The 27,955-nt window shown below is 51.5% G+C and overlaps 1 protein-coding gene across 1 annotated transcript; it reads left to right on the top strand.

The window, feature by feature from the left end:
* Positions 1–108: 108 nt before the first annotated feature.
* Positions 109–27,886, top strand: WFDC1 (WAP four-disulfide core domain 1; the record flags this gene model as incomplete). Its single annotated transcript, XM_082862509.1, has 7 exons — positions 109–252; positions 14,410–14,593; positions 18,543–18,626; positions 19,725–19,865; positions 24,532–24,573; positions 25,740–25,812; positions 27,509–27,886. The coding sequence occupies 6 exons, from the start codon at positions 109–111 to the stop codon at positions 25,796–25,798; spliced, it is 654 nt and encodes a 217-aa protein (XP_082718635.1). The 3' UTR covers positions 25,799–25,812; positions 27,509–27,886.
* Positions 27,887–27,955: the final 69 nt, after the last annotated feature.

Genomic DNA, 27,955 nt, shown 5'->3' with positions numbered 1-27,955 from the left:
TGGAGCTGAGACCGTCCGGCAGACCGTGCACACTTCTGCTCCACACTTCCAGGACCGCCCCCCCCGCCCCAGCCAGAGGGCCCCTCTCCTCTGACCATCTGGGAGGAAATGCCTTTGACCAGCTGCAGGATGGGCAGCGGCCGGAGGAAGGTCAGCTGGACTCTGTGCTGCCTGCTGCTGCTCCTTGAAGCCAGTTCTGCCAGGAATATCTGGAAACGGGCATTGCACGCGAGGCTGGCGGAGAGGACCCGTGTAAGTGCCCGGGCTGGGGGGGGCTGGGAGGAGATGGGTGATGCCCGCACTGTACCGTGTACAAGCGCTCCACCCAGATGCGGACAGCACAGGGCAGGCGTCCTTCTTTCTTTATCTGAGTTGTGCCAAAGTCGGGTGGGGAGCAGAGGGAACTCACAGCCCTCCAAAGATTCCGAGCCTGGGAGTAAAGAAGCCAGGGGCCCCTAAAAATACACAGGGGGCCGGTGACGTGCTTCTGCCTACCCACGTTTACTTTCTCCTGACAAAGAGCACCTGATTTTAGAGTCCGAGGACTTAAAACTGAGTGTTTGTCTCAACAGTCAATAACCAAATGTCGATAGTCGATAGGATGCAATTATGCTTCCGTGCCTTTCCTGACTCATTCAGTAAACATTTAGTGGAAACTGCTCCAGGCCGGGCGCTCTGTGCCTTCCTGTAGGTACAACATGGAGACACCAGCTCCCACCCTGCAGGGTGGTCGAGTGGGGGAGGCAGTCAGGTGACATGTGACAGCAATACAAAGGGTCGGCTCGCTGTGGTGGGAGGCGAGGAGCATGCGCCCTGCAGCCCTAAGTCTGAATCCAAGCTCTGCTGCTCACAGGCTGTGTGACTTGAGGAAAGTTGTTGGACGTCTGTGAGCGCCGGTGATCTCATCTGAAGAAGACAGATTGATGCGTTCCTTTCAGTTCCTTTCATCAAATATGTATGTCTGATCGCCACTATTTACCTAGGCCACTGTTGCCCTAGGCTGTGGGGATACAGACTTACATGTCCCCAAGCCTTGGGAGACTCGTGTTACCCCACAGGGCTGGGCTTGCAGAGAATGAATGAGAAGTGAAAGGAAAATGTATACAAGCACACCTGATCTCATTGCGCTTTGCAGAAACTGCGTTTTTACAAACTGCAGGTTTGCGGCAACCCGGCCTTGAGCCGCGTCTCTCAGCGCCTTTTGTCCCACAGTGTTTGCTCATTTCTTGTCTCTGTGTCACATTTTGGTAAATCTCCCACTACCTCCAACTTTTTCATTTTTACTCTATTTGTTACGTTGATCTGTGGTCAGTGATCTTTGACGTGACTATTGCGGAAAGATCGCGACTCACGGAGGCCTCAGAGGATGGTTAGCATTTCTCAGCAACAGGCTCTCTTTTAATTAAGGTGCGTACATGGAGTTTTTTAGACATAAGGCTATTGCACACTTAATATGCTACAGTGTAATGTGAACCTAACTTTTAGATGCACTGGGAAAGCAAAATATTCTTGTGACTCGCTTTCTTGCAGTGGTCTGGAACCCAAACCACAGTATCTCCAAGGCGTGCCGGTAGTGTATTTGGTGACAAGTGTTGAGAAGGGAAATAAAGCAGGAAGGGGACTAGGAGAGAGAGTGGAGGTGGAAAGGGGTGTCACTTTAGATCCCCCACCCCAAAAGGGAGCACAGAGGCATAGAAGGTTCAGGAAGACAATACCAGCACCCTCAGCATGTGGGTGAGCGTGTAAATGACTCCGTATCTGTCAAACACAGCGCATAGCGAGTGGTCCTTGCGTCTTGGTGACTTTTACTCAAATATTAGGAAATTGGTTGGTGTTTGCTTCCCCAGGTGGCATGTAGGTTCCTCACAGTAGGGCCTGATTCTGTCTCCATCAGTGCAGTGTTCCTGGTGCCTGCCATGAAGTAGGCGCCCCATACGTTCTTGTGGGTAAATTATGGGCAAGTGCAATGGAAACACAGAAGAGTGTGTGCAGCTCTGCCCCCAAGAGAGTCAGGGAGGGTTTTCCAGGATCGGGGACATTCAACCCAGGGCTTTGAAGGATGAATAGGAGTTTTCCAGGCAGAGAAGAGGGAGAAGGGAATGTTTAATGACCCCAGGCACCATGTGAAATGAAACTGTATTGAGACTAATCTCAGCCTCCAGGGCTCACACTATAGGTCAAGCAGGAGGCCACATGGGTGTAGAAAAGCATAGTAGCAAGTGAAATGGTGGTAGGTATTTGGAGGGAGAAGAGAGACCCTTGTCAGGTTGGACTCCCCCATGCTTTTCGCTGTTCCAACAGGACGATTTAGGCCTCAAAGCATCCAGCACTTTGGTTCTAGGACCACAGAGAGATTTCCAATACATCATCTGGCCTTATCTCCACCTTGTCCTGGAGCGTCACAGGGGCTGATGCCGTGACATCTCACTAGGAGGAACGAGGAGGCTAGGAGGTTGGGGACGATATGCACTGGGGGTCAGGGGGAGTCTCTCTAAAAACACAGGCCTGGGTCGGCTTCAGGAACGAAATCACTTCTAGCCACCATTTGTCAGAATGCAAGCGCTTTGAGTTTGTACTCACTAGACTGGAACTCTTCCCTGCTATCAACAGATATCAGCTTCCCTCTCCGGTGCCTAGACATGGGAGAGGTTTGTGCCCAGATCGTGCCTCACAGAGAGCCCCTGGGGAAAGACAGGCTGTCGACTGGTGGCTCAGAGGATATGGAGGTTGGGCAGGGCGCCAGGCCTAGGAATCTTTCAGTGACGTCTCTCATGAGCTGTGCAGCTTCAGGCTGCTTGCTGCCCCTCTCTGGGCCTCAGGTCATTACCTGGGAAATGAAGACGAAGGACCAGATGACCTCCAGGGCCTTTCAGTTCTAACATCCATGCAAATGTCCAACAGGGAATCTAGGAGTAATAGGAAGCAGCTCCGCATATTCAGGGGCAGGACTTCTTATGTGGCCCCCATTGCCCACCCCAAGCTGGGTCAGCCCTTCAGCCTTGGCCCTGGACCCCATGGGGCAGGTCAGGGCGAGGAGAGGCCAGGTGTTCAGGATTATGCTGAAGCCAGCTCATACCCACTCCAGAGAGTTAAACAGCCCTTATTAAAAATGAAGTCATATAAACTTATATAATTTACATGAAAAAGGAAGGAAGGAAATCCTCCTTATCAGAAACATTATCACTTCCTAATTATTTTGGTTGCATTCTTACCATTCTCCCTGCTCTCGAGGTCATTCATGTCTGTGGCATCTGCCTGGTAGAAACACCATCTCTCGAGGAGCTATTACACGTCTCTTCCCAACTCCTCATTCAGTGGCCTCACATTGGTAGCTTGAAATCAGCCGCAGTGAGAGTATTTACACCATGGAAATTGGCAAAGGCTGCACATGGAGAACTGGGTGTTAAACCCGACCGCACGCGGCTGCCTGCATCTTGGCTCCTCCCCTTCTCAAAGCCCCGCCCCTTGACAGAGTGGGCAGAGGGGCCTGAGGGGGTCCGGGGCACTTCCTGGATGCTGTGTGCATTTTCCTGCCCAAGAGACAGTGTCTGAGAGGAAGACACGGGAGGCCCTGTAGGGAGACTTGTAGGGAGAAGAAGGCTTGTCCTCCGTGAGCCTCCGTTTCCTCGTCTGCAGCGTGGGAGACGGCAGCGCTACTTTGCAATCCAGCGGAAAGACCCCGAGAGCCTTCAGCCTGGTGCCTGGCCAGGGAACACCTCTGTCTGTGTACTAATAAAAGGAAAACAAAGATATTGACGAGGCTAGATAAGACGGAAAGGAATAGGCTAGGAAGAGGATGTTTGTCAGTAGCCCAAGAGGCTTTCAGGGGAGCTCAGGGCCAGTTCTGTGGAGCTGGTGCTTTGGGACTTGCTTTCCTGCCGTTTGGTGAAAGTTGTAAGAACAGTTCTTTGCTGAGCGTTCCTGTGTGTCAGGCCAGGCTGTCTCAGGATCCTCTGAACAAACCTACCAGGTGGGACTTATTGTAGCCGCCATGTCGGCTTGGGGACTGGGTAGCCCCATGATCCCCACGTGTCACTGTGGCTGTGTGTCTGTTTTGTACCCTAAGCTCCCATTCGGGGCAGCTGGAAATGGCTAGGCAGTTTGCACCCTGCCCAAAGGTGCCTGCCCAGTGGAGGGGCAGCGTGGGGCTGCAGCAGCCCAGAGAGAGGATGTAATGCATCCTGCCGGACGGGGCACCCCTTTGCAGTTGGCCTGCCCAGAGCAGCATCTTCTGGTGACGAGCACAGAGGCCCCGTGCAAGGCGTGTTCCCCAGTCTCCTCAGGCTGGTCCTCCTTTCCCTTGTTACTTCTGTGAGCTCGAGAGCTTTCTGGTGCATCTTTTATTTTTTGCTAAGTTAGCAAGAGTGGGAGAGGCAGGTGGCCTGGAGCTGTGGGTACCTCCCCTCTGCTCTCATCATTCCCTGAGTCCTGAATCCTCACCTTCAGCCTGGAAACTCTGTCCTCGGAACATGCTCGGCCGGCGCACAGGACGGGCCAAGGTGCTCGGGTCCATAACGTGGGAGCAAACGGAGCTGAAGGACCACGGCCTGGCTTCCTCAGCCCAGGCTGGGACGCCTCTGAAGAGTGATCTGGACAGTTTCTCAGAGGTTGCCCTTGGGTTTGAGCTCCAGGTGCCCAGGGCAGTCACCTGGGCATTAACGGTCCCCAGATGGCCCCCCCTTCCCTGCCTCACGTGCCCCCTCCCCTGCTAGAGCTGCCTGGGACCCTCTCGCAAATATACCACCTGCACTAAAATCCTAGTCTCAGGGTTTAATTTTGTCTCCCCTACCCCCAAAAAGATCTGTTCAAGTCCCAAGCCCTGGTGCCTGTGAATGTGACTTTATTTGGAAATAGGGTCATTGTTGTGTAATTAATTAAGATGAGGACATATTGAAATTAGGTAGGCCCTTAATCCGATGTGGCTGGTGAAGAAGACAAGAGAGACAGAGACACACAGGGAGAAGGCCGTGTGGAGACAGAGACAGAGATTAGAGTGTTGCATCTCAAGTCGCGGAACTCCAAGGATTGCCAGGAGAGAAACATGGAACAGATTCTCCCTCACAGCCTCAGAAGGAACCAACCCTGCCGACACCTTGATTTTGAACGTCTGGCCTCCAGAGCCGTGAGAGAACACAGCTCCATTGTTTTAAGGCCCCCAGTCTGTGGTGTTTGTTACAGCAGCCCTAGCACACTCATACAGTCAGCCTCTGGGAACCAACTTAGTCGGTTCTGTTGCTTGCAACCAGCAACCCCAATGGTAGACGCTTCCCAGATGAGGGAATTCCGGCCAGAGCAGAGAGTGACTCACCCCGCACCATTCTGGCCGTGCACTGGTGAAGCTGTCACTGTGCCCTCAGAGTCCTAGAGGCTTTCCTTGCTCCTTGAAAGATGTGAGATGGATTGCACCCCTGCAGGACCCCATCATCAGCACCACGAGGACGCCTCCATCTGGAGGGGAGGGGCTGCTCAGTGGGTCCTGGAGTGTTCATGGCCAAGACCCCGCAAGTCCCCCCTGGGGGCTGGAGAGGGGGGACGTGACATACCGCGGTAAAGTGCCCCGCTGGAGGCTCGGCCCTCCCCGAGCACCTAACGCAGTGCCTGACGCGTCACAGACTCTCAGAAACATTTGAAGAACTAGGGGGAGGAGCCGGATGGATGGGTGGGTAGATGGAAGGGAGGAAAAACAAATGAATAGTGTGACCTCGGGGGTGACTTCCTCCTCTCTGAATCTGGCTTCTGTACCTGAGGTTTCAGTCCTGAAATTGATTCCAGGTGGAAGCGAGCAAGAGGAAAAGTATCTAAGAACCATGTGGTTATAACCTGGGACCCTGCGTGCGAGGAGGCAGGAAAGCAGAGGGAAACTTACCTGTCATGGTGGCACTAGTCACGGTAACCAAAGTGGAAACAGCCCAGATGTCCATAAGCTCAGAATAGATCAACACCACGGGGTCCATCCACACAATGGAGTATCACTCAGCCATAAAAAGGCATGAAGTACTGAGACACGCTCCAGCATGGATGAGCTCTGGAAACATCGTGCTCAGTGAAAGATGCCAGTCAGAAAAGGCCACATAGCCTGTGCTCTCTGTACGAGATGTCCAGAAAAGGCACGTTCATAGGGACAGAAAGTAGATTAGACGTGGCCAGGGGCTGAGGGCGTGAGGGTGAAGGAGGGACTGCTTAATGAGAATAGAAGTTTTCCAGAAACGAACACAACATTGTAAATCAAGTATACTTCAGTTAGAAAGAAAAAAGAATTTGTTTGGGGTGATGTAAATATTTTAGAAACAGATAAGAGGCAGGTGTTGCACAATATTGTGAATTTAATCAGTGCCATAGAATTGTACACTTAAAAATGGTGAAAATGGCAAATGTTATGTTATATTGAGTTGGCCAAAAAGTTCATTTGGTTAGTGAATATATTGTTCCATAAAATTCTTGGTGAAAACGAAAAATGTGTCTTTTATTTTTGCTTAAAACCAAACAGACTTTTTGGCCAACCCAATGTATTTTACCACGGTGAGTTTTTTAAAAAGCAGTGGGAACCTAAGGTACATCTTAGGGATTCTGTGAGGGGCTCCTGGTCAGGCTTGTCTCAGCTTCATGGTCCCCTCCTCAGAGGCCCGTTCCCTGATCCCCTATTTAGGTCTCTTCTCGACTTCTTCATAACGTTTACCTCCCTTATTATGACCTGCATGAATTTTTTTTTATTCTGACTTTGTTTCATTTTTCATTACCTACCTTCACAGATAAACAGAAAGAAAGCAATTCGTTTCCTTTCTGTGTGGTGTTGGGTTGGTGTTTGTCACATGTCCTGGAGCTGAGCCACGCGTGAAGGCAGGGCCAGTGTCTACTGGTTTAGGTCAGCTCTCCTCACATGCAGCCAGTGCCTGGCACGTGGTAGGCCTGGGAACTATGAATTTACCGTGAAATGAATGACTAAATTACATTAAAACCCTCTAGAGCGGAAGAGCAGGGATGGAAAGTTCCAGAAGACTCTCAGGTGAGCAGCAGGGCTCAGTGGACACCAGCTGGAGGAGCTGGCCAAGTGTGCACTCTTGCCCTCGACATGCACTGAGATGGCTTGTCCTGGCGTGAGATCCTGGGTTTTTGAGTACCTCTCCGAGGACGTCCCATTAGCCATGAACCAAACTCTGCTCCCGGAGCCCAGCGTGTCCTGGAGGTCTCAGGGCGTCAGGAAATGGCATTCAATGCACACTAAACTCTAAGCCCTCTGTTCCAGGGAGAGACATATTTTTAGATCTTTGACATCCGAATTCCAGAGGAAGAGCAAGTAAAGCTTAGAAGAAAATTGGCTTTCTTCCTGCACCAAGCAAACCAGCCTGGGGTGCATATTTATTGGTCAGGCCGTTAACTCTCTGGAACATTCCAAAGAAGGGTAAAGCTCTTGCAGGGGAATGAAGGGGGTGGAGTGCTGAGGGAGGGATGCGGTAAACTGGGGCAGCTCTGGAGACTGAATTCTTTCTCCTTAAATGGAAATGGTTTCAATTTTTTTCCGGATTATGAAAACAGTGATGTTTACTCTGCACACATTCAGACAATACAGAAAGTCACAAATAAGTAAAAATATTCTAAATTCTCCGAGACACGAGCTCTGTTGGCATTTTGGTATGTGTGAGTGCCTAGACTTTTTCGTGAAGCAGTTATGATCGGCACACGTTGTTTTCTTAATGGTATTTTGTTCGTATTGTTTAAAATTTGTTTATTGAGATGAAATGCACATACTATACAATTGACCACGTTACAGGGGACAACTCAGTGGCATTTAGTGCATCGACAGTGTCGTGCAGCCACCACCTCTCTCTAGTTCCAAAATCTTCCCATCACCCCAAAAGGAAACCCAGACCTATTAAACAGTTGCTCCCCTCCCCCTTCCCATCGTCGCCCCTGGCAACCACCAGCCTGCTTCCGGTCTCCGTAAATTTCCCTATTCTATTATTTATTTATTTATTTTTGGCTGTGTTGGGTCTTCGTTTCTGTGCGAGGGCTTTCTCCAGTTGCGGCGAGCGGGGGACGCTCGCTATAGCGGTGCGCGGGCCTCTCACTATCGCGGCCTCTCTTGCTGCGGAGCACAGGCTCCGGATGCGCAGGCTCAGCGGCCATGGCTCACGGGCCCAGTCGCTCCGTGGCATGTGGGATCCTCCCGGACCAGGGCTCGAACCCGTGTCCCCTGCACCGGCAGGCGGACTCTCAACCACTGCGCCACCAGGGAAGCCCAAATTTCCCTATTCTAGACGTTTCATATAAACGTGATCATACACTACGTGGAATTTGTGTCTGGCGTATTATTCATATTGTTTTGTACCGTGCATTTTTCATTGAACGATATATGGTGAATATGTTAATATGATAGATCCGTGTCCTCTTTTTTTTTTTGGTACACGGGCCTCCCACTGCTGCGGCCCCTCCCGCCGCAGAGCAACAGGCTCCGGGCGCGCAGGCTCAGCGGCCGTGGCTCACGGGCGCAGCCGCTCCGCGGCATGTGGGATCCTCCCGGACCGGGGCACGAACCCACGTCCCCCGCATCGACAGGCGGACCCCCAACCACTGCGCCACCAGGGAAGCCCCCGTGTCCTCTTTTCAAAGACGTCTATGGTGTTCCAAGGTGTGGATCTGCAGTTATTTGTTTATCCAGCCTCCTTTGGTTGGACCTCCAGGCACTTGCTTCAGTGGACCCTGCATTTGGACTAGTGGAATTGGGCTTCCCACTGAAGCAGCCCAGAACTGGCATTTCCCTACCTGCTTCCTGAAGATATCAGAAGAGGAATGGCTTTGCAAATCTATAGAGGCCTCCAAAAACTCCCCCCAGGGTATGAAAAAAAAAATAGCCACCAGGTCAAAACCCTAAGGGAACCATCTTTATCCAGGTAAGGCAAACAGCGCTGGAACATTCTTGTCCGAGCTGTACCGTAAATGTATGTTCACAGCTACTCTGAAGCAGACTTGCTGTACCATCCTTTTGCAGGGATGAAAATGAAAGATGGAGATCATGGGTTGTCTGGGATGTTCATGAAGGACGTTGTCAGTCGGGGTGAGCTGGGATTTGACATGCTGTTGTGTTGTTTTCAGCTGAGTGGCAACGGAGGGCGGGGGCCAGCACGAGTTCTTTCCAGAATGTATCCCTTGGGAAGGCAGTTACATGACTACATCCAGAGCTGGGGCTGGTCCAGAGGTGGGCAGGAGGCAGGGGCGTGTGAGAGAGGCGGACCCCGAGCTGACAAAACGGGAAGAGTCTCACAGGCGAGACTGAGAAGCAGCTCCCCAGATCCAGGCTCCTGGGACAGGAAGTTGCCAGAGTCAGACAGACCCAGGTTTGAATCCTGCCTCTGCTGCTGGCCAGCTGTGTGACCTGGGGCAAGTGCCTTTGATATTTCTGTGTCTGTTTCCTCATCAGTAAAGTGGGTGAATAATAGCAGTGAGGGTTATGCTGAGAATTCCGTGAAACTCAGTATGTGAGGACCTAGCACGGCGTTGGCACGCAGTGGGAGCTTAATAAATGCTGCCTGCCCTGCAGTGATTATGAATCAGCCTGCCCGAGTTCCGACCCTGACGCTTCCCCATATGCTGAGTATGCGCCTCAGTTTCCTCACCTGTACAATGGGGTCAGCAGGTGTAACTACAGGGGAGCGATGGATGCTACCTCAGGGGACCCTCAGGGAGCAGTGCTGGGGCGGCTGCTTCCTCTTAGGAACCCTGCCAGTTGTTTGCCCCCATCCCCCCACCGCCCCCCCCCCCCCCCCAGAAATGATGGCGCTGCTGCGGGAGGGTTTCTTGCTTGCGCACCTTTAGACCCCAGTTAGATCCTGAACTCCTTGGTGGCAGGGACCGGCTCATAGGTTGCTTTTGCATCCGCCTCAGCATCACACCTAAAGCATCATCAGTGTGTGAGTGAATCGAGGGCGGGAAGGAGGGAGGAAGCAGGAAAGACCAAAAATAAAAGTACTGATAAAACCAAGCGATCAGCATCGCCGAGCAGAGCACCCACAGATGTGGTCTCATCTGCTGCCTCCACAAACCCCCGCAGCGGGCACTTAACTTCTGGGCCCATTTCGCAGGTGAGGAAGACGGAGGCTCAGAGAGGTCATTTTCCTGTATGATGACACAGCTACAGGGGTCCAAGCCAGACTCATCTAATTCCCACACCTGAGCTCAAATCCCTGACTGTTGAAGTCACGGCCCCAGCGCCGTCCATCTTGGTACACTTGAAGGTGGGATGTAACCCCTAAGTTCTCGCCCCAAAGGAAGAGGAGGCATTAGCTGGGCAAGGAGAGGGAAGAGTTCTGAGTGCAAAGGACAGTGTGCGGAAGGCTCCAAGGCGAGGAGGAGTTTGGGGTCCTCGCAAACCTTCCAACACTGACCCCAGACTTATATTCTGGATGCATTATTTTGGCTTCAGGAGGGAGGAGTGTAATATGACCCTTCTCCGCCGGTGGCCTTGGGCAAACCTTTAATTCTCTGAGCCTCGGGGGCCTCGTCTTTAGAGTGTGGATAAAATAGGACCTGCCCCTCCTGGACTCACGTGACCAAAGGCGTGTACAGATGCTGGGGGAAAGGTACAGCATTAAACAAACACGAAGGGACAGCTCCACATCCGTGCAGGCCACCTGGCCTGCGGAGCCACCTTCACAGGGACATTGCGCAGGTTGTTAAACGCCTAGAAGGATGAGGATGCCTGGCACGTGGTGGACCGCCAGTAAGAGATGCCCGTCACTGTCACGCCTCCATCATTCTCAGCATCACAGCTTTCAATCAACCACAACAAAAATGAACTGAACACCGGCTCTACACCAGGCACGGTCGTAGGTGCTGGGGACACAGGTGGGAAGAAGACCGAGTCCCTAGGAGGACACGTTGTAGCAGGGAGAAAAACAGTAAACCGAACAGTGAATCAGTACACTGTCCTCCCAGGGTGATCAGAGGTTTGGAGCTATGTAAGGCAGGCAGAGGGGAACGGGGGGCATCAGCTACGGGCGCATGTGAGCAGAGACCTGGACCCAGTGAGGGCTGGAACCAGCCCGGCATCTCAGGAGCGAGACACAGCCTGTAAAGGCCCGGAGGTGGGACCTCAGACAGACCAGGGCGCTGGCCAGGAATGAGCAAGGGGAGAGTGGTGGGACGACAGGAGGGAGGCCAGAGAAGTGGAGGGGCAGGGGCATGGGGCCAGCTGGGGTCTGACCTTTAGCCCAAGGACTTTGGCCTTTAACCTTTAACCCCCGTGGGCTGGGAAGGTGATCTGTTTATTTCGTTTATAAAAGTCCGTTCTTTCTCAGAACACCAGGAAACACCCTTTGTTTAGGACCCTCTGTGAGCATCACCTTGCATGACATGAAATATTTTTCAAAACATTTAATCCTTTAATCTGGGCCCCTCCGTGAAATCGGTTCTTTATCACGCAGGACCATCTGTTGTTCCGGCAGCACCATAAATCACTGGGGCCTTTGACTTCTAAGGCGCTTATCTCTTTTGTTTTCTCCAAATTCTGAGAACTGACATTTGAATTTTCCCTGGAGAGGGCCCCTGTTAGGGGCTGCCCTTAGGAAGTCACCCACCTGGGAGGCATTGGAGGTGGGTGGAAAGTGTTTCCCGTTTCCCGTCTGATCTCCAGGTTCTGTTAAATTTTATAAATGAGGCTTGATGTGAAAACAGGCTGGGCGGAAAAACCAGCCGTCCCTTCCCAGCCACGCACAGGCATCCTCCCTCACCCTCCGAAGGAGGCCAGGGCAGCTGTCACCTCCAATTAGGATTCAAATGGCGGGGCCCCAACGTGGGTCCGATGTTGCTAATTCTTAAGAAAATGAACTGAGTTAATGGTGCGGGATTATGTGCCCTGCCTGCATCTTGGAAGTTATTCCTGAGGATACAGGAATTTGGGGCACCCAGCTGAGCAGAGGATGGCAAAAAGGCTGAACCAGGAGTTAGAAGATCCAGGAGTTACAAGATTGCCCCTTTATTTTGGCTTCGTTTCCGCCAAATGTTGGCTTTGTATTCATTTTTGCTTTTCACAAATTAAATGATTTATATAAGGGAGAAAAGATGAACTCTCTGGGTACAAACTACTGTACACAAAATAGATAAGCAACAGGGGTCTACCGTAAAGGACGGGGAATTATATTCAATATCTTGGAATAACCTATAATGGAAAATAATCTGAAAAAATATATATGTATAACTGAATCACTTTGCTGCACACCTGAAATTAACACAATATCGGAAATCAACTCTGCTTCTATTTAAAAAAAAAAAAAGGAATTCGCTGGCTGAAGCAGGGAGGGCCAGGAGCCCCACCCTCCCCAGACTGCACCCCTCCCGCGCTCCACTTGGTCACGGTTTCCTCCCCACCCCCCACCCCGCCCAGTCTTAGCCCCTGGTGGGGGAGAGGGGTCCCTGGGAGGTAGTTTGAGAACCACTGGTCCTTGTGATTGCACGCATCGGCAGATGCGTCTGGTCGGGACCTGTTCTCTGTGACCCGACGCCCCCTACTGGGCGCTGGGAGCAGCGCGTGGAGTTTGCAGCCACCGCAATAGCTGGGGCGGAAGGACGTTCACACATCCTTGACCTTTGAGGGCATATAGCATTGTGTAGCTTGCCTTTTATTTATTTATTTACTAACATATAAGGTTTTTCCTGTCCTTAATCATTCTTCTTAAGTACTTCTACCTTTTAAGTTTTTTAATTGTCTTCTTTAAATTGAAAAAAACTCAATGTGTTCATGGCAATATATATATATTGGAACCTGTGCAAAAGAGCATGCAATAAGGGAAAAAAAGTGTAGAATAAGGAGAACTCTCCCTTGGCTTCAGAACCTAATTCTTCTCTCCAGAGGCAATCTTTGACCAACGGCTGCTGTGTATTCTTGTATATCCTTCCAAAGATGTTCTAGGCCTGTTAAACATATGCATATTACATGTGTGTGCATATGAATATTTGAAAACATAGGTGAAGAGCAGACGAACTGTTCTATATCTTAATTCTCTTCATGAACCACCATCTCTTGGGGATCTGTCATCAGCAGGTTTAGTGGCTGCGTGCTACTCCAGTCTGCAGTCTGCATTATTTACTTGGACAGTACAAGGTGCAGGATTTTGCAATACATATATGTTGGCGGAGATCGGGGGATCGGTGGGTAAAGCATTTTAGATGGGTGGAGCGGTTCAGGCATAAGCCGGAGGCGGGGCAGGCCGGGGTGGTCTTTCCCCCAAAGAACCTCCTCTGTATCTAACTCTGTGCGTGAGTGTGCACGTGTGTGTGCGCACACCTGTGTCGGGATGTGTAAGACCTGCCCTCCATACACCCCACCTCCATATTCAGAAGCAGGTCAGTGTTCCCGGCATAGATGGGGTCTGGTGTGACTTGAACTCTCCCAACCCCGCCTCTAAAATGCTTATTTTATTGGTAATGCGTCCACACTTCCTATATGTTAAATAGGATATCTTTTTTTTTTTTTTTTTTTTTTGCGGTACGCGGGCATCTCACCGATGTGGCCTCTCCCGCTGCGGAGCACAGGCACCGGACGCGCAGGCTCAGCGGCCATGGCTCACGGGCCCAGCCGCTCCGCGGCACGCGGGATTCTCCCAGACCGGGGCACGAACCCGTGTCCCCTGCATCGGCAGGCGGACTCAACCACTGCGCCACCAGGGAAGCCCAGGATATCATATTTTTAACTCTTTCTGGAAACATAGTACCAGAAAGTGTGAGAATCCTGAGTTCAGCTCCATGAATCCCCACAAAACGAACACACCGTGGAACCAGCGCCCAGATCAGGAAGCAGAACGGGGCCGGCCCCCAGGGACCCCAGACCCCCTTCAGGTCACCACCCACCAGGGGACCACGCTCCTGTTCTCACACCAGACATCAGCTTTGCCTGTTTTTGAACGAAAACTGTAGATGGATTCATACTATATGTTCTCTTGTGAGCTGACTTCTTTTTTTTCTCAGTGTTATGCCTGTGACGTTTATCCAAGCCGTTTGCTAGGTGAATTTATTCATTTTGTGTGTGATCTGTAAATTCTCAAAGCTCTATATAAACACATGAATTATAAGAAGTATATAAATATGTGTGTGTATCTATTGTGTTTGTATACATATATATACCGTATTTTATATGTAAATACATACATATATGTACATACATACATATAAACATCAGGATGGACGCTTAACATACAACTCTTATCCAGATTCATTTCTCCTTTTTGCTGCTGATGGGGTTACAGTCATTTCAGTTTGGGGCTATTACAAAGAGAAACAGCAGCCTTTCATCCTCAGAGCAACCCGCTAAGGCTGGTTCTGCTGTGATCACGCGAGGACGCGACGGCTCAGAGAGGCCCAGCGACCCGCCCACGGCGCACAGCACCCGCCCCGTCCCGCTAACGCCCCCTCTTCCCGCAGGCCGAGGAGGCTGGCGGCCCCCGACAGGCGCGAGCCGACCGCTGCCCCCCGCCGCCGCGCTCGCTGCCCCCCGGCGCCTGCCAGGCGGCGCGCTGCCAGGCTGACTCTGAGTGCCCGCGGCACCGGCGCTGCTGCTACAACGGCTGCGCCTACGCCTGCCTGGAGGCCGTGCCGCCCCCGCCAGGTAGGTGCTCCAGGCCGGGGGAGACGGGCTGGGGGGGCGCGGGGAACTGTCCTACCCAGCGCTGCCCGACTGGAGGAACAGCTGGGCTTAAACCTGGACCACCTGGGCGGGCCGCCTGTGAGATGGGAACATAAGCAAGCATCCAGCTGCATGCACTGAGCGCCTGCTGTATGCGGGGCTCGCCGCTGCGGGCAGAGAACTGCAGTCCAGGGGCCGCCCGTTAAAAGGAAAATACCCCTCTTATGAAGATGGGGGAGATTTCTCATAAAAAATCCAGATTTCCAGCTTTTCTTTAAAAAATTTTTTTTTTTAATTTTATTTATTTTTGGCTGCGTTGGGTCTTCCTTGCTGCGGGCGGGCTTTCTCTAGCTGCGGCGAGCGGGGGCTGCTCTTCCTTGCTGTGCGCGGGCTTCTCACTGCGGTGGCTTCTCTCGTTGTGGAACAGGGTCTCTAGGGCGTGGGCTTAGTTGCTCCGCCTCCTGTGCGATCTTCCCGGACCAGGGGTCGAACCCCTGTGCCCTGCATTGGCAGGCGGATTCTTAAGCACTGCGCCACCACGGAAGTCCTCCAGCTTTTCTTAAAAGTACTGGACCGCATTCCCTGGGCCACCATCTGCTGGAGCCTCAGGTGCCCCTAGAGGGCAGCGGGGGCGGCCTCCAGGTTTCCAGGGACCCCACAAGGCCCACTTCACTCATGACGCCTGGCCCTGGGGGTATTTGAGATGGAGACCTGACACCTTAGCGATCCAGGTGGGCATGCAGACTCCTGGGTTCAATCAAATCCACTGGCTAGCTGGTCACCAACTTAAACCCCCACTTGTAAAGCAGGGCTGAAAGGAGAATGTGCAGCTCACGCGGAGTGCCGCATCCGGAAGTGCTCAGCCCCGCCTCCGGCTAGGAGCAGAGAATCAGTAGGATGTTTGTTGCATCTGAACGGGGAATCTCTTTGGGAGACACAGTCCTCAGGGGTTCATCTGTGGAGGGAAGGAGTTTCAGATCCCTTCTGGAGAGGTTTGGGAGGGGAGGGAAGGGAGCCTGGGGGGAATACAGGGTGGGGCTGATTATGGGCAGCTGAGTGGAGAAAAGGTGCCCTAAAAGTTTCCTCCGCTCCCAGCCTCCAGCAGCAGCCTGTTAGGACTGCACTTTCGGCCAGAGGCTGTGGTCCCCCTGGGCCTTCATTACTACCCCCTCCTCAAGGCCAAGGTAAGAACGAACACACTCAGTTCTCTTCGGGGTGAGGTCACAGCGACGAGAAGGGACTCGGCACCCTTAATAATGCTCATAATTACAGTCTGTGCTGCCTTTGAGCACTGCCTCATGGCCACGCTGGCTCCTACAGGGCCTTTTATGAGAAAGACAAAATAGCACCCCTCCTCTTGGAGGAAGCACGTAAAAGTATGCCCATCTGGTTGGGCAAGCCAAAACGGTGCCCCTTCCTTTGGACTGAGACAGGGCATAGGGACTCCAGCCTTACTTGCTGCCTAGAACAGGTGCTTCTGAGCAGTGCACAAACTGTACAACTGTCCATGACATTCCAAATAGCCTTTCCTTACACCATCTCATTTAATTGCTCACACAGTCCCACGGGGTGGAGAGACCACTATCAGCCCTGTTTTACAGCTGAAGACACGGGAGCTCAGTGAAGCTGAGTACGTTGCCCAAAGTCACACAGCAGGCAGAGCTGGCATTTCCATTTAGTCTTCTGACTATGGAGAAGTGTCCGCTGCCTTAGGCTCTGAGTGTAGGGATACGGGGCCCCAGGCTCATTTGTGGGATCCCTCACCGCCCAGAACATCCTTCCCCCAGACACCCACACAGCTCACTTCCTCACCTCCTTCAGATCTCAGGTAGAGGTGGTCACTTTCTCAGGGCAATTTCCCTCTCTAAATGGTAATCTTTCCTCTGGCCATTGCTGACTGCCTTCTGGCTTCAGCTTTCTTTATAGTCCAGTCTAGAATATTGCGTCTCATTTGCTTCCTGGCCATCCCCCGACTTGAAGGTCAGCCCCATGGGGCAGGAGGTTTGGTTTGTTTCATTCACTGCTGTATCCCCACTACCTGAAATAGTCTCTGGACTCATAAAAGGTACTCAATGAAGAACAGATGAATCAATGAAGGCCTAGCTTTCACTGGCCAACAGGAAGAGCCAACAAAATATTAGTCATAATAAGAATTACGATAATAATTTCTAGAACAAGGTTCCTCGCCCTTGGCACTCTTGACGTTTGGGCTCGGATAATTCTAGTTGGGGTGGGCGGTGGGGCGCTGACCTGGGCAGTGTAGATTTTGAGCAGCATCCCTGACCTCCACCCACTAGGTGGCAGTGGTGGCCCCACCCCACACTGGGACAACCAAAAATATCTCTAGACTTTACTAGATGTTTCCTCGGGGCGGGGGCAACATTGCTCCAGATTGAGAACCGCACATCTAACGTGACTTGAAATGCACCAGGCCCTGTTCTAAGCAGCTTACACACTTCCTTGCAGGCAGCCTGTGGGTTTCCTCCAAAGCAGACCCCGAGATAAGGTCTTGAGTGAGGGGAGTTTATTTAGCAGGTGATCCCAGGAAGTTCTAGTTGGGGAGCAGAGAGGCGAGACCCTGGGCCTCCAGGCCTTTAGGGCCTGCATATTGATGGGAGACCTTGACCAAATTTCAGTATTCCAAAAAGTATAGCAAAATGTGTACGTTTCCCTGTACAGGAAAAATTAATACATTTCCTGTTTAGTAAAAAATAACATTGAAAATACATTTTCTAACATTAAGTCCGAGGCAGTGGGGAAAAGGAGGGAAGAACCAGAAGATTGGAAATAGAGGCTCTGGAACCACATCTCACCCCTCTCGTTTGGAAGTTGTAAACTGCTGGTTCTGCTGTTTCCCTTTCCACACTGAGAGCAACCTTCTTATAACCATATTGTGCTCTTTTAAAGAAAAAGCTAACTGGTATTTTTACCAATCCCTATCTAGGTACTTTCAAAGGCACTGGACAGCACATCAATATCTTTATTTTGGAGTCAGACTAAAGCAGAGGTCATAAACGATTGTGATCCCAGACCAGTTTTATTTAATCTCCAAAGTACTTAAAATTAAAAAAAAATTATTTGCCAACATTTAAAACCAAGAGTTTATATTTTTTAAAATATAGACCTAAAGTTTAAAAAAACACACACAAAAGAACCACCCAGAAGCTCTGGGAACACTGGGAACAGCTGGCCAGAGCTGACCAGCCGCTGACCCACTGAGGCAGGAACTCTCCTGTTGGCCGTGATCCTACCCAGCCTACCGTCCTCCTTTATGTTACCTATCTGTCTCCAGAGGCATTTGGGTTTTCAATCCCTGTTTGGGGTTTTGAAGACCTTCCAGTCTACTACATGGTCACTCTTCCTGTTAAAAATGTGTTGGTTAGAGAACAGGCCATGATGCTGTAACAAAAAGACCCACAAACTCAGGGGCCCAACCTATTAGACATTTACTTCTCCCTCGGTTAAAAGGCCGGAGTCGACAGGTGGTCCATGACAGGCAGGTGGCTCCGCTCCAGTCACCCAGGGACCCAGGTTCCCTCTGTCTCGTTGCTCCACGTGGTGGCTCCCAGTCTGCAGGAAGCTGGAAAGAGAGAGGGAGGGGAGCCGACAGGTAACCATACCAGTGAAAGCTGGGATGTGGCGTGGTTACTTCTGCTCATATCCAATTGGCCAGAACTCAGTCACATGGCACACCTTGCTGCATGGGAGGCTGGGAAATGTAGTCTCCAGCTTGGCCAGCCAGTGCCTAGCTGAAACTCAGGAGTTCTGTTACTAAAAGGAAGGGATGAACTTTTGCTGGGGAACTGAGTTGTTTCTCCTGCGGGGAGGCTCTGTGTTTCATCATGAGATGTAGGCTCCCCATCCCCAGAGGCTGGGGCATTTCTCAGCTGCCTGAGGAGGGCCTCAATTTAACCATCTATTATCTTGTCAGTTTTAGACTGGCTAGTGCAGCCGAAACCTCGATGGCTTGGGGGCAACGGCTGGCTCCTGGACGGCCCTGAGGAGGCATTGCAAGGTACCTGCAGGGTGATGCCCAACCCGACAGCAGAGCCAGGGTCCCCCCTTCTCAGGTGCCCCCAGAAAACTGAGAACCAGGGTCAGCCTCTGCTCCGGCAGGCTGCCTGTCCTCTAATACCTGGCCCGCTTGGACCCTCCCCACCCCGACACGGAAGGGGGTGGCTGGGGCTTGGCCAGGCTCTCAGAATCCGCACAACAGTGTGGGGTTTGACTGTCCCTGGCAACGGGGCCTCCTCCCTGGGTGGAGAATTCAGAGGGAGGGGGCTTGAGGTTTTCAGATCCCTCAAGCCACCATAAGGGGTTCACTGTTCCTGCTGACGAGGCCTCCTTCCGGGGTGGGTGGAGAACAGTTTCTGAAAGGAGTGGCAGGAGGCCCAGGGGCGTGGACCACTGCGGGGGTGCGGCTGTGAGGGAGCACCTTTGCGTTTGTGCAGCTGTGCTTGTGACCCTACGTACATCCGAGTGCGTGACCGTGTCTGTCAGGGTGTGCGGCTGTGCGTGAAGCCAGCTGGCTGTGCTTGTGGCCGTGTGTCTGAGAACTTGTGCATCCGTGTTTGTGCAGATGTGTGCGACTGTAGGGGTGTGCGTGTGTGTGTGCAGGATTTGTGTGCGTGTGAACGTGGGTGTGGATATGGCTGTGTGTGTGTGTATACGTGTGTTAGGACTTGTGGGATGGCGAAAATGTGTGTATGTGATATGTGTGCGTATAGGATTTTGGTGGGTAAACATGTATGTACGTGTGATTATAAGCACGAGCATATGTGTTTCATTGTGTGGAGATGAACATACATGTAGTGGGTTGGCCAAAAAGTTCACTCGGTTTTAAGTAAAAATTGACGTTTTTCATTTTCACAAAGAACTTTTCTTGAACAATGCATTCGCTAACCGAACGAACTTTTTGGCCAACCCAATATGCATGTCACGATGCATGCATGCGAGGGCGTGTTTGGGATCTTGTGACTCTGGGCTGCCCCCGTGTGCATGTGTGTGTGCAGAGACCCCAGGCACAGTGTGCAATCTGGGGTGCCGGTGAGAGGCGGCCCCTCTGCCCCCCTGGGGGCCACCCCTGAGCCCCCCGCGTGTGTGTCCCCCGCAGCAGAGGCCTGCAGCACCACAGAGGATGGGGCCGAGCCACTCCTCTGCCCCTCAGGCTATGAGTGCCACATCCTGAGCCCGGGTGACCTGGCTGAGGGCATCCCCAACAGCGGGCAGTGTGTCAAGCAGCGCCGTCCGGCAGGTGAGTGTGGACACCGAGCCCCACCCCACTCTCCCCGGAACCCCCCACGGGAGACCCGTCCCAAAGGAAGCCCCCGCCCCTGAGCCTGGCCACGCCCTCCTCCTGTCCCCTCTCTGCCCTGCTCCTCTGCACCTTCTCCCTCCTCATCTGAGCAGGATGCGGGCAAACCCCAGCTCGGCCACCTCCTGCCTGGCTGACCTTGGGGTCAGTTGTTTCAAATCTCTGAGCCTCGGTTTTCTTATCTGTAAAATGGGGCCACTTCATGCTGGGTTATGGGGATTAATTGAAATCATAAGTGTGATTCCAGAGCAGAGACTAAAGGTGCTCAGTAAAAGCTGGATAATTTGTATCTATCTGTCTATCCATTTTAAACTGCACAGAATTTGAATTGTCTGAGAACCCTTAACTTCTCTCTGCTGGGACTGTTCAGTGTGACTTAGTTAGTATTTGTCTTTGGAGACAAGGCAATAAATAGTTCAGTGAAGGGCCTGAATAGTGTGGCTTTAGTTTGCATACTTTTCCCCAGGGGGGCAAGGACGGCAGAGGAGGGACTGCTGAGGGTACCTAAAAGCCACTCCTGCCTCATGCAAGGTGTAAGGTGGAGAGGTTAGGCATGGAATTTGCCAGAAATGTGTGGCAAACGAAGACTCGGGAACTTCAGGGAGATGGAGGGTAACCATGTCAAAGTTGAGCTTATTGGAACTTTGAGACCATACCCTCCAGGGCCCACGTCCCCACTTTAACATCTCTTAGTCCTAATAGCTGAGGATAGCACCTCGGTCAAAATCGAGGATAATCACAGCGACCTTCCTGGCCCAGAGAGCCCATCACATACGTTATCTGGCAAAGCATTTCTTTTTCCTCATTTGAGAATTTATTTCTCTGAGGTGTTTCAAGAAAGACATAGATGTTAAATCTGTTATGCATTTAGCATCAGCGTCATTGCAAGTAATAAAATTAGGAGACATGGAACTGTCTCAGGAATCCTGGTTCCTGGAATTCTGAAAAGAATAATTTAGTACTTAATACTTAAGTATTAAATTAATAATTTAATTTAATTAATTAATAATTTAATACTTAATAATTTAATATATAATAATTTAATACTTAATAATTTAATATAATACTTATAAAAGGATTGGAACCAACCAGGAATCTGAGATTTCTCCTACATTCCACTTGCTATTTAGGGTTATGAGTAGGTTCTCCAGCCAGACAGCCAGGGTTCCAGTGGCCACTTGGCCCCTTGCTGCTGTGTGTGGCAAATCGCCCAACCTTTTCAGGCCTCGCTTTCCCTATCTGTAAACAGGGTTAATAGTAGTTAAGCTACTTCATGGGCTCTTTGAGGAGCCAGTGAGTTAATCCATGTAAATAAACCATGTCTGTAGTTTCTCAAGCACAGAACTGAATCCCTTCTGTTGGCACCACTGCTGTCTGTAGACACCACAGTGGACGGAGTACGCAGGTGGACGGGATACGCGGTCCTTCGGACGTACAACCCCAAGAACAGGCCAGCCTGTAGGAACCTGCTGGAAGGAGCAGCTTTTTCCAAAAGAGCTGGGGATGGTGGGGGTTAGTCAGGAGTCCTCTGAACCGAAATGTCATTTTTTTTTTTTTTTTTTTTTTTTGCGGTACGCGGGCCCCTCACTGTTGTGGCCTCTCCCGTTGCGGAGCACAGGCTCCGGACGCGCAGGCTCAGCGGCCATGGCTCACGGGCCCAGCCGCTCCGCAGCATGTGGGATCTTCCCGGACCGGGTTACGAACCCGTGTCCGCTGCATCGGCAGGCGGACTCTCAACCACTGCGCCACCAGGGAAGCCCCGAAATGTCATTTTTATAACTGGAAAGGCCTGGAATTATGTGGCCTTTCTCATCTCCTGATCTCACTCATTCAGTTATATGACCTCCAAGACTAGAGTAAGCCAGACAGGTTCAAACCCGTTCTCGAGGGACCAAACCAGTTCAAAAAGGACCCACTTCAAGGGTGGAGATAAACAAAGAGACAGTCAGGTGGCTGTACCGATGACACCCGGGGTTGATTGATGCCCTTGTGGGCGCTCCCCTAAGCTTCAGTGCGAGCCTGCAAAGGCAGAAGTATGACCAGGAGCAGTGTTGAGTGTGATTAAGACTGCAGGCCACTGAAATGGGTTCAAATCCTGCGGCGTTCTTCCTGGGTGACCTTGGGCAGCTAACCTAAGCTTTCTTAGCCTCAGTTTCTTCATCTGTAAAATGGAGCAGTGAGGGTCACGATAGTAATTGCTTCTTGGGGTAGTGATGAAGCTTGAATGAGAGAACACTTATAAAGTTCTTAGGGCAGCGCCTGACACATAGTAGGTCCCCAGCCAATGTGCGCAGCTGTCACCTGTCTTCCGGAAGAGGGAGGGCTGGAGATCAGAAACGTGCCCAGACAATGCATACACCTAACAGGGAGCAGAGTGAGAATTCCAAGCCTGGCCACCTGCTCCAAAGCCCATGGGTGTGTGTCCTCCCCCACCCACAGGAATGATCGGAGCCTTCTAGACAGAAATGTAATTGAAATTTCCCCTAGCCTTGTCCCCAGAGGGCTGTCACTTAGCAGTAATTATTGGTAATTGTACAGGAGTTTGGAAACATCTTAAATTCCAACAACTTCCCTTGGAGCAATGGTCTCTGGGAATAGAGGAGCATTCTTGTCCCAGGGTAACCAAACAAGAAGCCTCGGATTTTAAGTGTTTAAAAAACTGCATATTTGAGGTCATTTCTTTTTTTAATTTTTTTAAATTTTTTGGTTGCGTTGGGTCTTCGTAGCGGTGCACGGGCTTCTCATTGCAGTGGCTTCTCTTGTTGTGGAGCACGGGCTCTAGGCACGTGGGCTTCAGTAGTTGTGGCACGTGGGCTGAGTCGTTGTGGCTCGTGGGCTCTAGAGCACGGGCTCAGTAGTTGTGGCGCACGGGCTTAGGTGCTCCACGGCATGTGGGATCTTCCCAGATCAGAGCTTGAACCCGTGTTCCCTGCATTGGCAGGCAGGTTCTTAAGCACTGCGCCACCAGGGAAGAACTGAAGTAATTTCTGACTTACAGAAAAGCGGCAAGGAGAGTACCTTGGAGCCTCCACCCTAATTCATCAATTGTTAAATACTCTTTCCTTTATCGTGCTCTCTCTGCCTCTCCCCCAACCCTGCACTCTCTCTATATAAATCCACATAGTTACTTTTGGGGACTATCTGAGAATAAGTTACAGATCTCCTGCCCACGCCTAAGATGCAGGTCTCTGCTGAGAGCTGGCTGCTACAGGGGGCCAAGGACCGCTCTGAGTTCAGCCTGGACCCTGATGTCTGAGGAGTTCATGTCTTTCTTGAGAGGAAAATGAACATCAACACAGGCAGTAATCTGATTTCTCAGAGAGCAGGGTCGGGGTCCTCAGTGCATCTTTTTATTTTATTTTATTTTACTTTATTGAAGTATAATTGATTTCCAACGTCACGTTAGTTTCAGGTGTACAACACAGTGATTCAGATATACACACACACATATATATATCTGTTCCTTTTCAGGTTGTTTTCCCTTAGAGGTTATTACAAAATATTGAGTAGAGTTCCCTGTGCTATACAATAGGTCCTGGTTGGTTATCTGTTTTATACATGGTCGTGTGTACATGTCAATCCCAACCTCCTAATTTATCCCCACCTCGTGCATCTTCTGAGTGGGTTCCATGCTGCTCCGATACTGACCATCCAAGACTGAGATGTGGGAGATGAGCCCCCCCCCCACCCGACTCTTCCCTCTGACAAAGTGACTTCACCGGACGCTGCCTGGGAAGGATAACAGGGTGGCACAGCCCAGAGCAGGGGCTCAAATCCATAGGTTTATCTTGTAAAAGTGACACCTCTGGTAAACACACCTGGTGTGAGGAAGGGGTCCAGCTCCGCACAGACCACCGTCTCCTGCCCATGGCATCAGGGGCCATAATTCACCCCCAGGGAGAAGGGAGGAGCAGGAATGTTTCCGAGAGCCTCCGGCCTGGAAAAATTTTGCCATTTGCTTCAGGAAATAACCGTAAATGGAAAAATCGTGGTAAATGGTAGTCGTTGAGCTTGCTGATAAGCTCTCTGCCCGAGGGTGCGGGTCAGCGTTGGTTCTGTCGCCTTGTACAGTAAACGTCACTGCTGGTCCTGGACACCGTGATGATTGTTAGGATAGCCACAGAAGAGGAGGAAACAAAATGCCCCTGAGTACATAAACATGATTTTGATTGAGCTATGATGGGCATAGAATATTAGTTTCAAGGGCACAAATGTGATTTATTACCCTTACAGCAGTCAGATGAGACGATGCACAGAGGGGGAGGGGGGCGTTTACCGATAGACGCGTTGCCATGTGCAACATCTGCGTGATCTGGCCAGACTTCTCCGCTCTCCCACGTGAAGTTTCCCCGACTCCCACCAGAAGATGTTTTACTGCTGTGACAGGGCTGGGGCCGAGGAAGGAGGTGGTTGATGACAATCAACAGTGGGAATTGGGTCGTTCTGCTTCTGCATTTAATCGGCCGCAGTGTCACACGCCACTGTAGCTTCTGGAAAATTCCACCGGACACCTGTGAGAGAATGAGAGTGGAAAACACAAATAATTTCTTAGTTTTGGCCTTAAAAACTCCCCGAAAGGAGTTTAATCCTCTCACTTCTTTTCCAGATGGGCGATTCTTACGACACAAATTTTACAAAGAATATCCAGGTAAGAGAAGAACCGTTCGTACTTTGCGGAGGGTACTAAAAAGGGCAGTGGGCATTTCTGGGGTGAAGAAAAGAAACCCAACGGACTGTTCTGAGAACTACGGTTTGAAGCTGCTATGAAGGAAAATGACTGTATTCTCCGTGGTTGATTTTATGCTGTCAGATGGCATGTTGTGGGTAAGGTGCTAGGATGCCAAGATGCTTCTGTTGTGAAAAATCTCTCCTCTAGCCTGTGTGGTCCTCCACGTGGGCAGGAGCCATTCCAGGCTGCAGGCTGGGACTGAGGCAGCAGCTCAGGGATGGCTCATAGCAGACAAAATGGGAATTAGATTGGGAAATAAGGTAGAAGCCTTATTGTCTGATGTTGGGCAAGAGGGGCTTACAGCAAACACAGCTTCACGCTAAACATCAGAACCTGGGACTAGACGTGCAAAAGTTCCTCCTACTTTCATTGAGGGAATTAGAAAATATGGTTGACACCATCCCTCCAGCCAGTCATCCATCCAGCTGTCCATCGATCCATCCATTCTTCCATTCATCCACCATACCTTTTCAAAGAATTAACAGTACACAGGGCTTCCCTGGTGGCGCAGTGGGTGAGAGTCCGCCTGCCGATGCAGGGGACACGGGTCCGTGCCCCGGTCCGGGAGGATCCCACATGCCGCGGAGCGGCTGGGCCCGAGAGCCATGGCCGCTGAGCCTGCGCGTCCAGAGCCTGTGCTCCGCAACGGGAGAGGCCACAACAGTGAGAGGCCCGCGTACCGCAAAAAAAAGAAAAAAGAAAAAAAAGGACACCTTAGACTAGGATGTCAAGGAAGCCTTCCTGAGGAGGGGATATTGAAACCCAGTTATCAAGAATAAGAAATAGCGGGCAGAGGGACAGCAGATGTGGAAATCCTGAGGTAGGATGAACTTGGCCATCACAGCAGCCGGAGTGTGTCGTGAGCACGGGGCTGGGGTGGGAAATGGCAGGAGTTGAGGGCAGACCATACGGGCTGGGGGAGCAGCTGCAGGTGGGGACTGGGGGACCTCTTTGGGGGAGGAGAGGGGGCAGGGCCAGGGCGCCGGGCCAGGCTGAGGTGTTTGGACTTGGTTTGGCCGGTGAGCCGTGAGCATCTGAGCAGGAATAGACACACCTTCCCTGACAGAGCCCACTTCCTTTCGCAGAGGGTGGCTTCAAAAATGTGGCAGAGCACGGGAAAGGACGGCAGAAGCACTTTCAATGAAGCGACGGCAGTGGGTAAGTGGGAGGCGGGATGGGTCAGCGACAGCGGGTGGCTTTGGTCAGCCAGGTGTCCAAGGTAGCTTTCATCACGAAGTTGAACAGTGGGAGGGCAAGAGTAGGGCTTTACCTACGGGTAGAATTTGAAAATTCCCTTCTAATTTCAAAGTGAACATATGAGAGATCTGGGCCTGCTCAGAAATGGAAGTTTCTATAGCCCATGGCCCTACATCCAAGGACCAGACTAGATTGTAACTTACACGTTCCTTTGCCGTCATGCCTCTGTGAACAGACAGACGAGCCCTCCTCTGTCCCATGAAGTTGGTCCCTCTGTCTCCCTCCCTCTGCCACGCGGTGCTATCCGGGGCCAACTCTCAGGCACGAGCCGGGTACCCAGAGGTTCAGCAGTCATTCGTGGAAATCTCCAGCATGCAGGCGTGGTGCTGGGGGGACGCCACGGATAAATCAGGGCTCCTGCTCTCGGGGGCTTACATCCTAGTAGGAGACTAAACTGGGCAACCAGTAAACCAGCAAGAAAGGCCCAGACTGCAATAGTGTCGTGAAGGAAGCTGGACAGACAGGTGATGTGATGCGGGGTAGCCAGGCGAGGAGGGAGCTGCTTCAGATCCGGGCCGGGAAGGAAGGCCGCTGTGAGCAGAGCCACGATATCTGAGCCAAGATCTGACATGGGCTCCCAGGCAGGCGGAGCGGGAAGGGCAGAGGTCCCGAGGCACGAAAGATCTTGGTTTGAGGAACCCCAGGGAGGCCACTGGGGTGGGAACAGAATGATGGTGGGGAAGGCTGGCATCAGAGGTGACCAGGTAAGGAAGGCACAGGCTCTGCTCTCAGATGCTCTTCAAGGTGAGATGCAGGTGGACGCAAAGGTCCAGGGGTCTTGGCCAGGAAAACCTGAACACCCACCCAGCGCTCTGATAGCTCAAGTCTGTGCATGGTAAACAAAAGCCCTTGAAAGGGGATGATTCCCCCACCCACCGCAGTGCCCTTGAAAGGCAAACATCAGGTTTGAGATTCAGAATACTCAGGTGTGAGTCCTGCAGAAAGTCTAGAGTCCATGGGGATTGATGCCAACACATCTATTACCTAATGATGACAGGAACAGTTCTTGGAGTGGGTCTGACCCACCTGAGTCTGTGAACCTTACACAGGGACGTGCTGGGGCCAGTGGGAAAGAAAGGGACAGTGAGAGATGATTTGGGATGGCTCTTCAGAACCAGCCGGCTCCACCACAAGGTGACCTTAGGCAAATGACTTCCACTCTCCAAGCCTCAGTCTCCTCATCTGTAAAATGGGAGTGATGGGGAGGGATGCGTTAGGAACTAAGTAAGATAGGAGGGGAGACAAGATGGCAGCGGCGGAGGACACAGAGCCCATCTCCCGCAATGAATGCATCAAAACTACATCTCCACGTGGAGCACCGCTCACTGAAAACAAACTGGAAACTGGCAAAAAGATTCTCGTGCAGCCAAGGTTGTAAGAAAGATCCCCACAGAATCAGGTAGGAAGGGAAGAGGAAGATGGAGCCTAGAGAGACTTAGCAGTGAGTTAAGAATTTCGTCTTGTTGGAAACTGGCATCTTTCTGGTGTTTCTGGTGGGTGTGGAGGAAGTAGATGACACACTTTTGACCCCACGTTCTTGGGTTCATATGAACCCAAGCAGTGGTTCATATTCATTCCCTCTTTGCTTCCCTTGCAGCCAACCTGGAAGAACATTCCTCCACTTTCTGCTAAGCCTCAGAAACCGTTGGGTAAACAATGATTTGACCCCCAGAGGTCATGCCCAGCTCAACAGAGCATGACCCCAGAGATGCTTGGAGACAGGACCCCTGGCTCTCAACCCCTGGGTGGCCCCACCTGGCAGGGTGACTTCGTGGGAGCCACTCGCCTGTTCCGGGTCCCTGTTTTATTGTCCTGGAAACGAGGCCTACCTAGCAGTCCCCTTGACCTTACAGCTCCCCAGATCTACCGTGGGAAGTCACTGCCTCTGTGAGCTGTGTGAAGCCCCTTTCTAAGACAGATGTCAGTGTCTTGGCTGGTACAGATTTCTTCCAGGTTTGACTCTTGGAGGCATGTCCCCATCCCAAATGTCCTCAAGATACGTTTGCTCATCATAAAATGGAAATGAACTTACCTACTTATGCGT

Source organism: Leucopleurus acutus (assembly GCF_964270905.1).
Source record: "Leucopleurus acutus genome assembly, chromosome: 20".
Lineage (NCBI taxonomy): Eukaryota > Metazoa > Chordata > Mammalia > Artiodactyla > Delphinidae > Leucopleurus > Leucopleurus acutus.
This window is presented reverse-complemented; position numbering and strand designations above follow the sequence as displayed.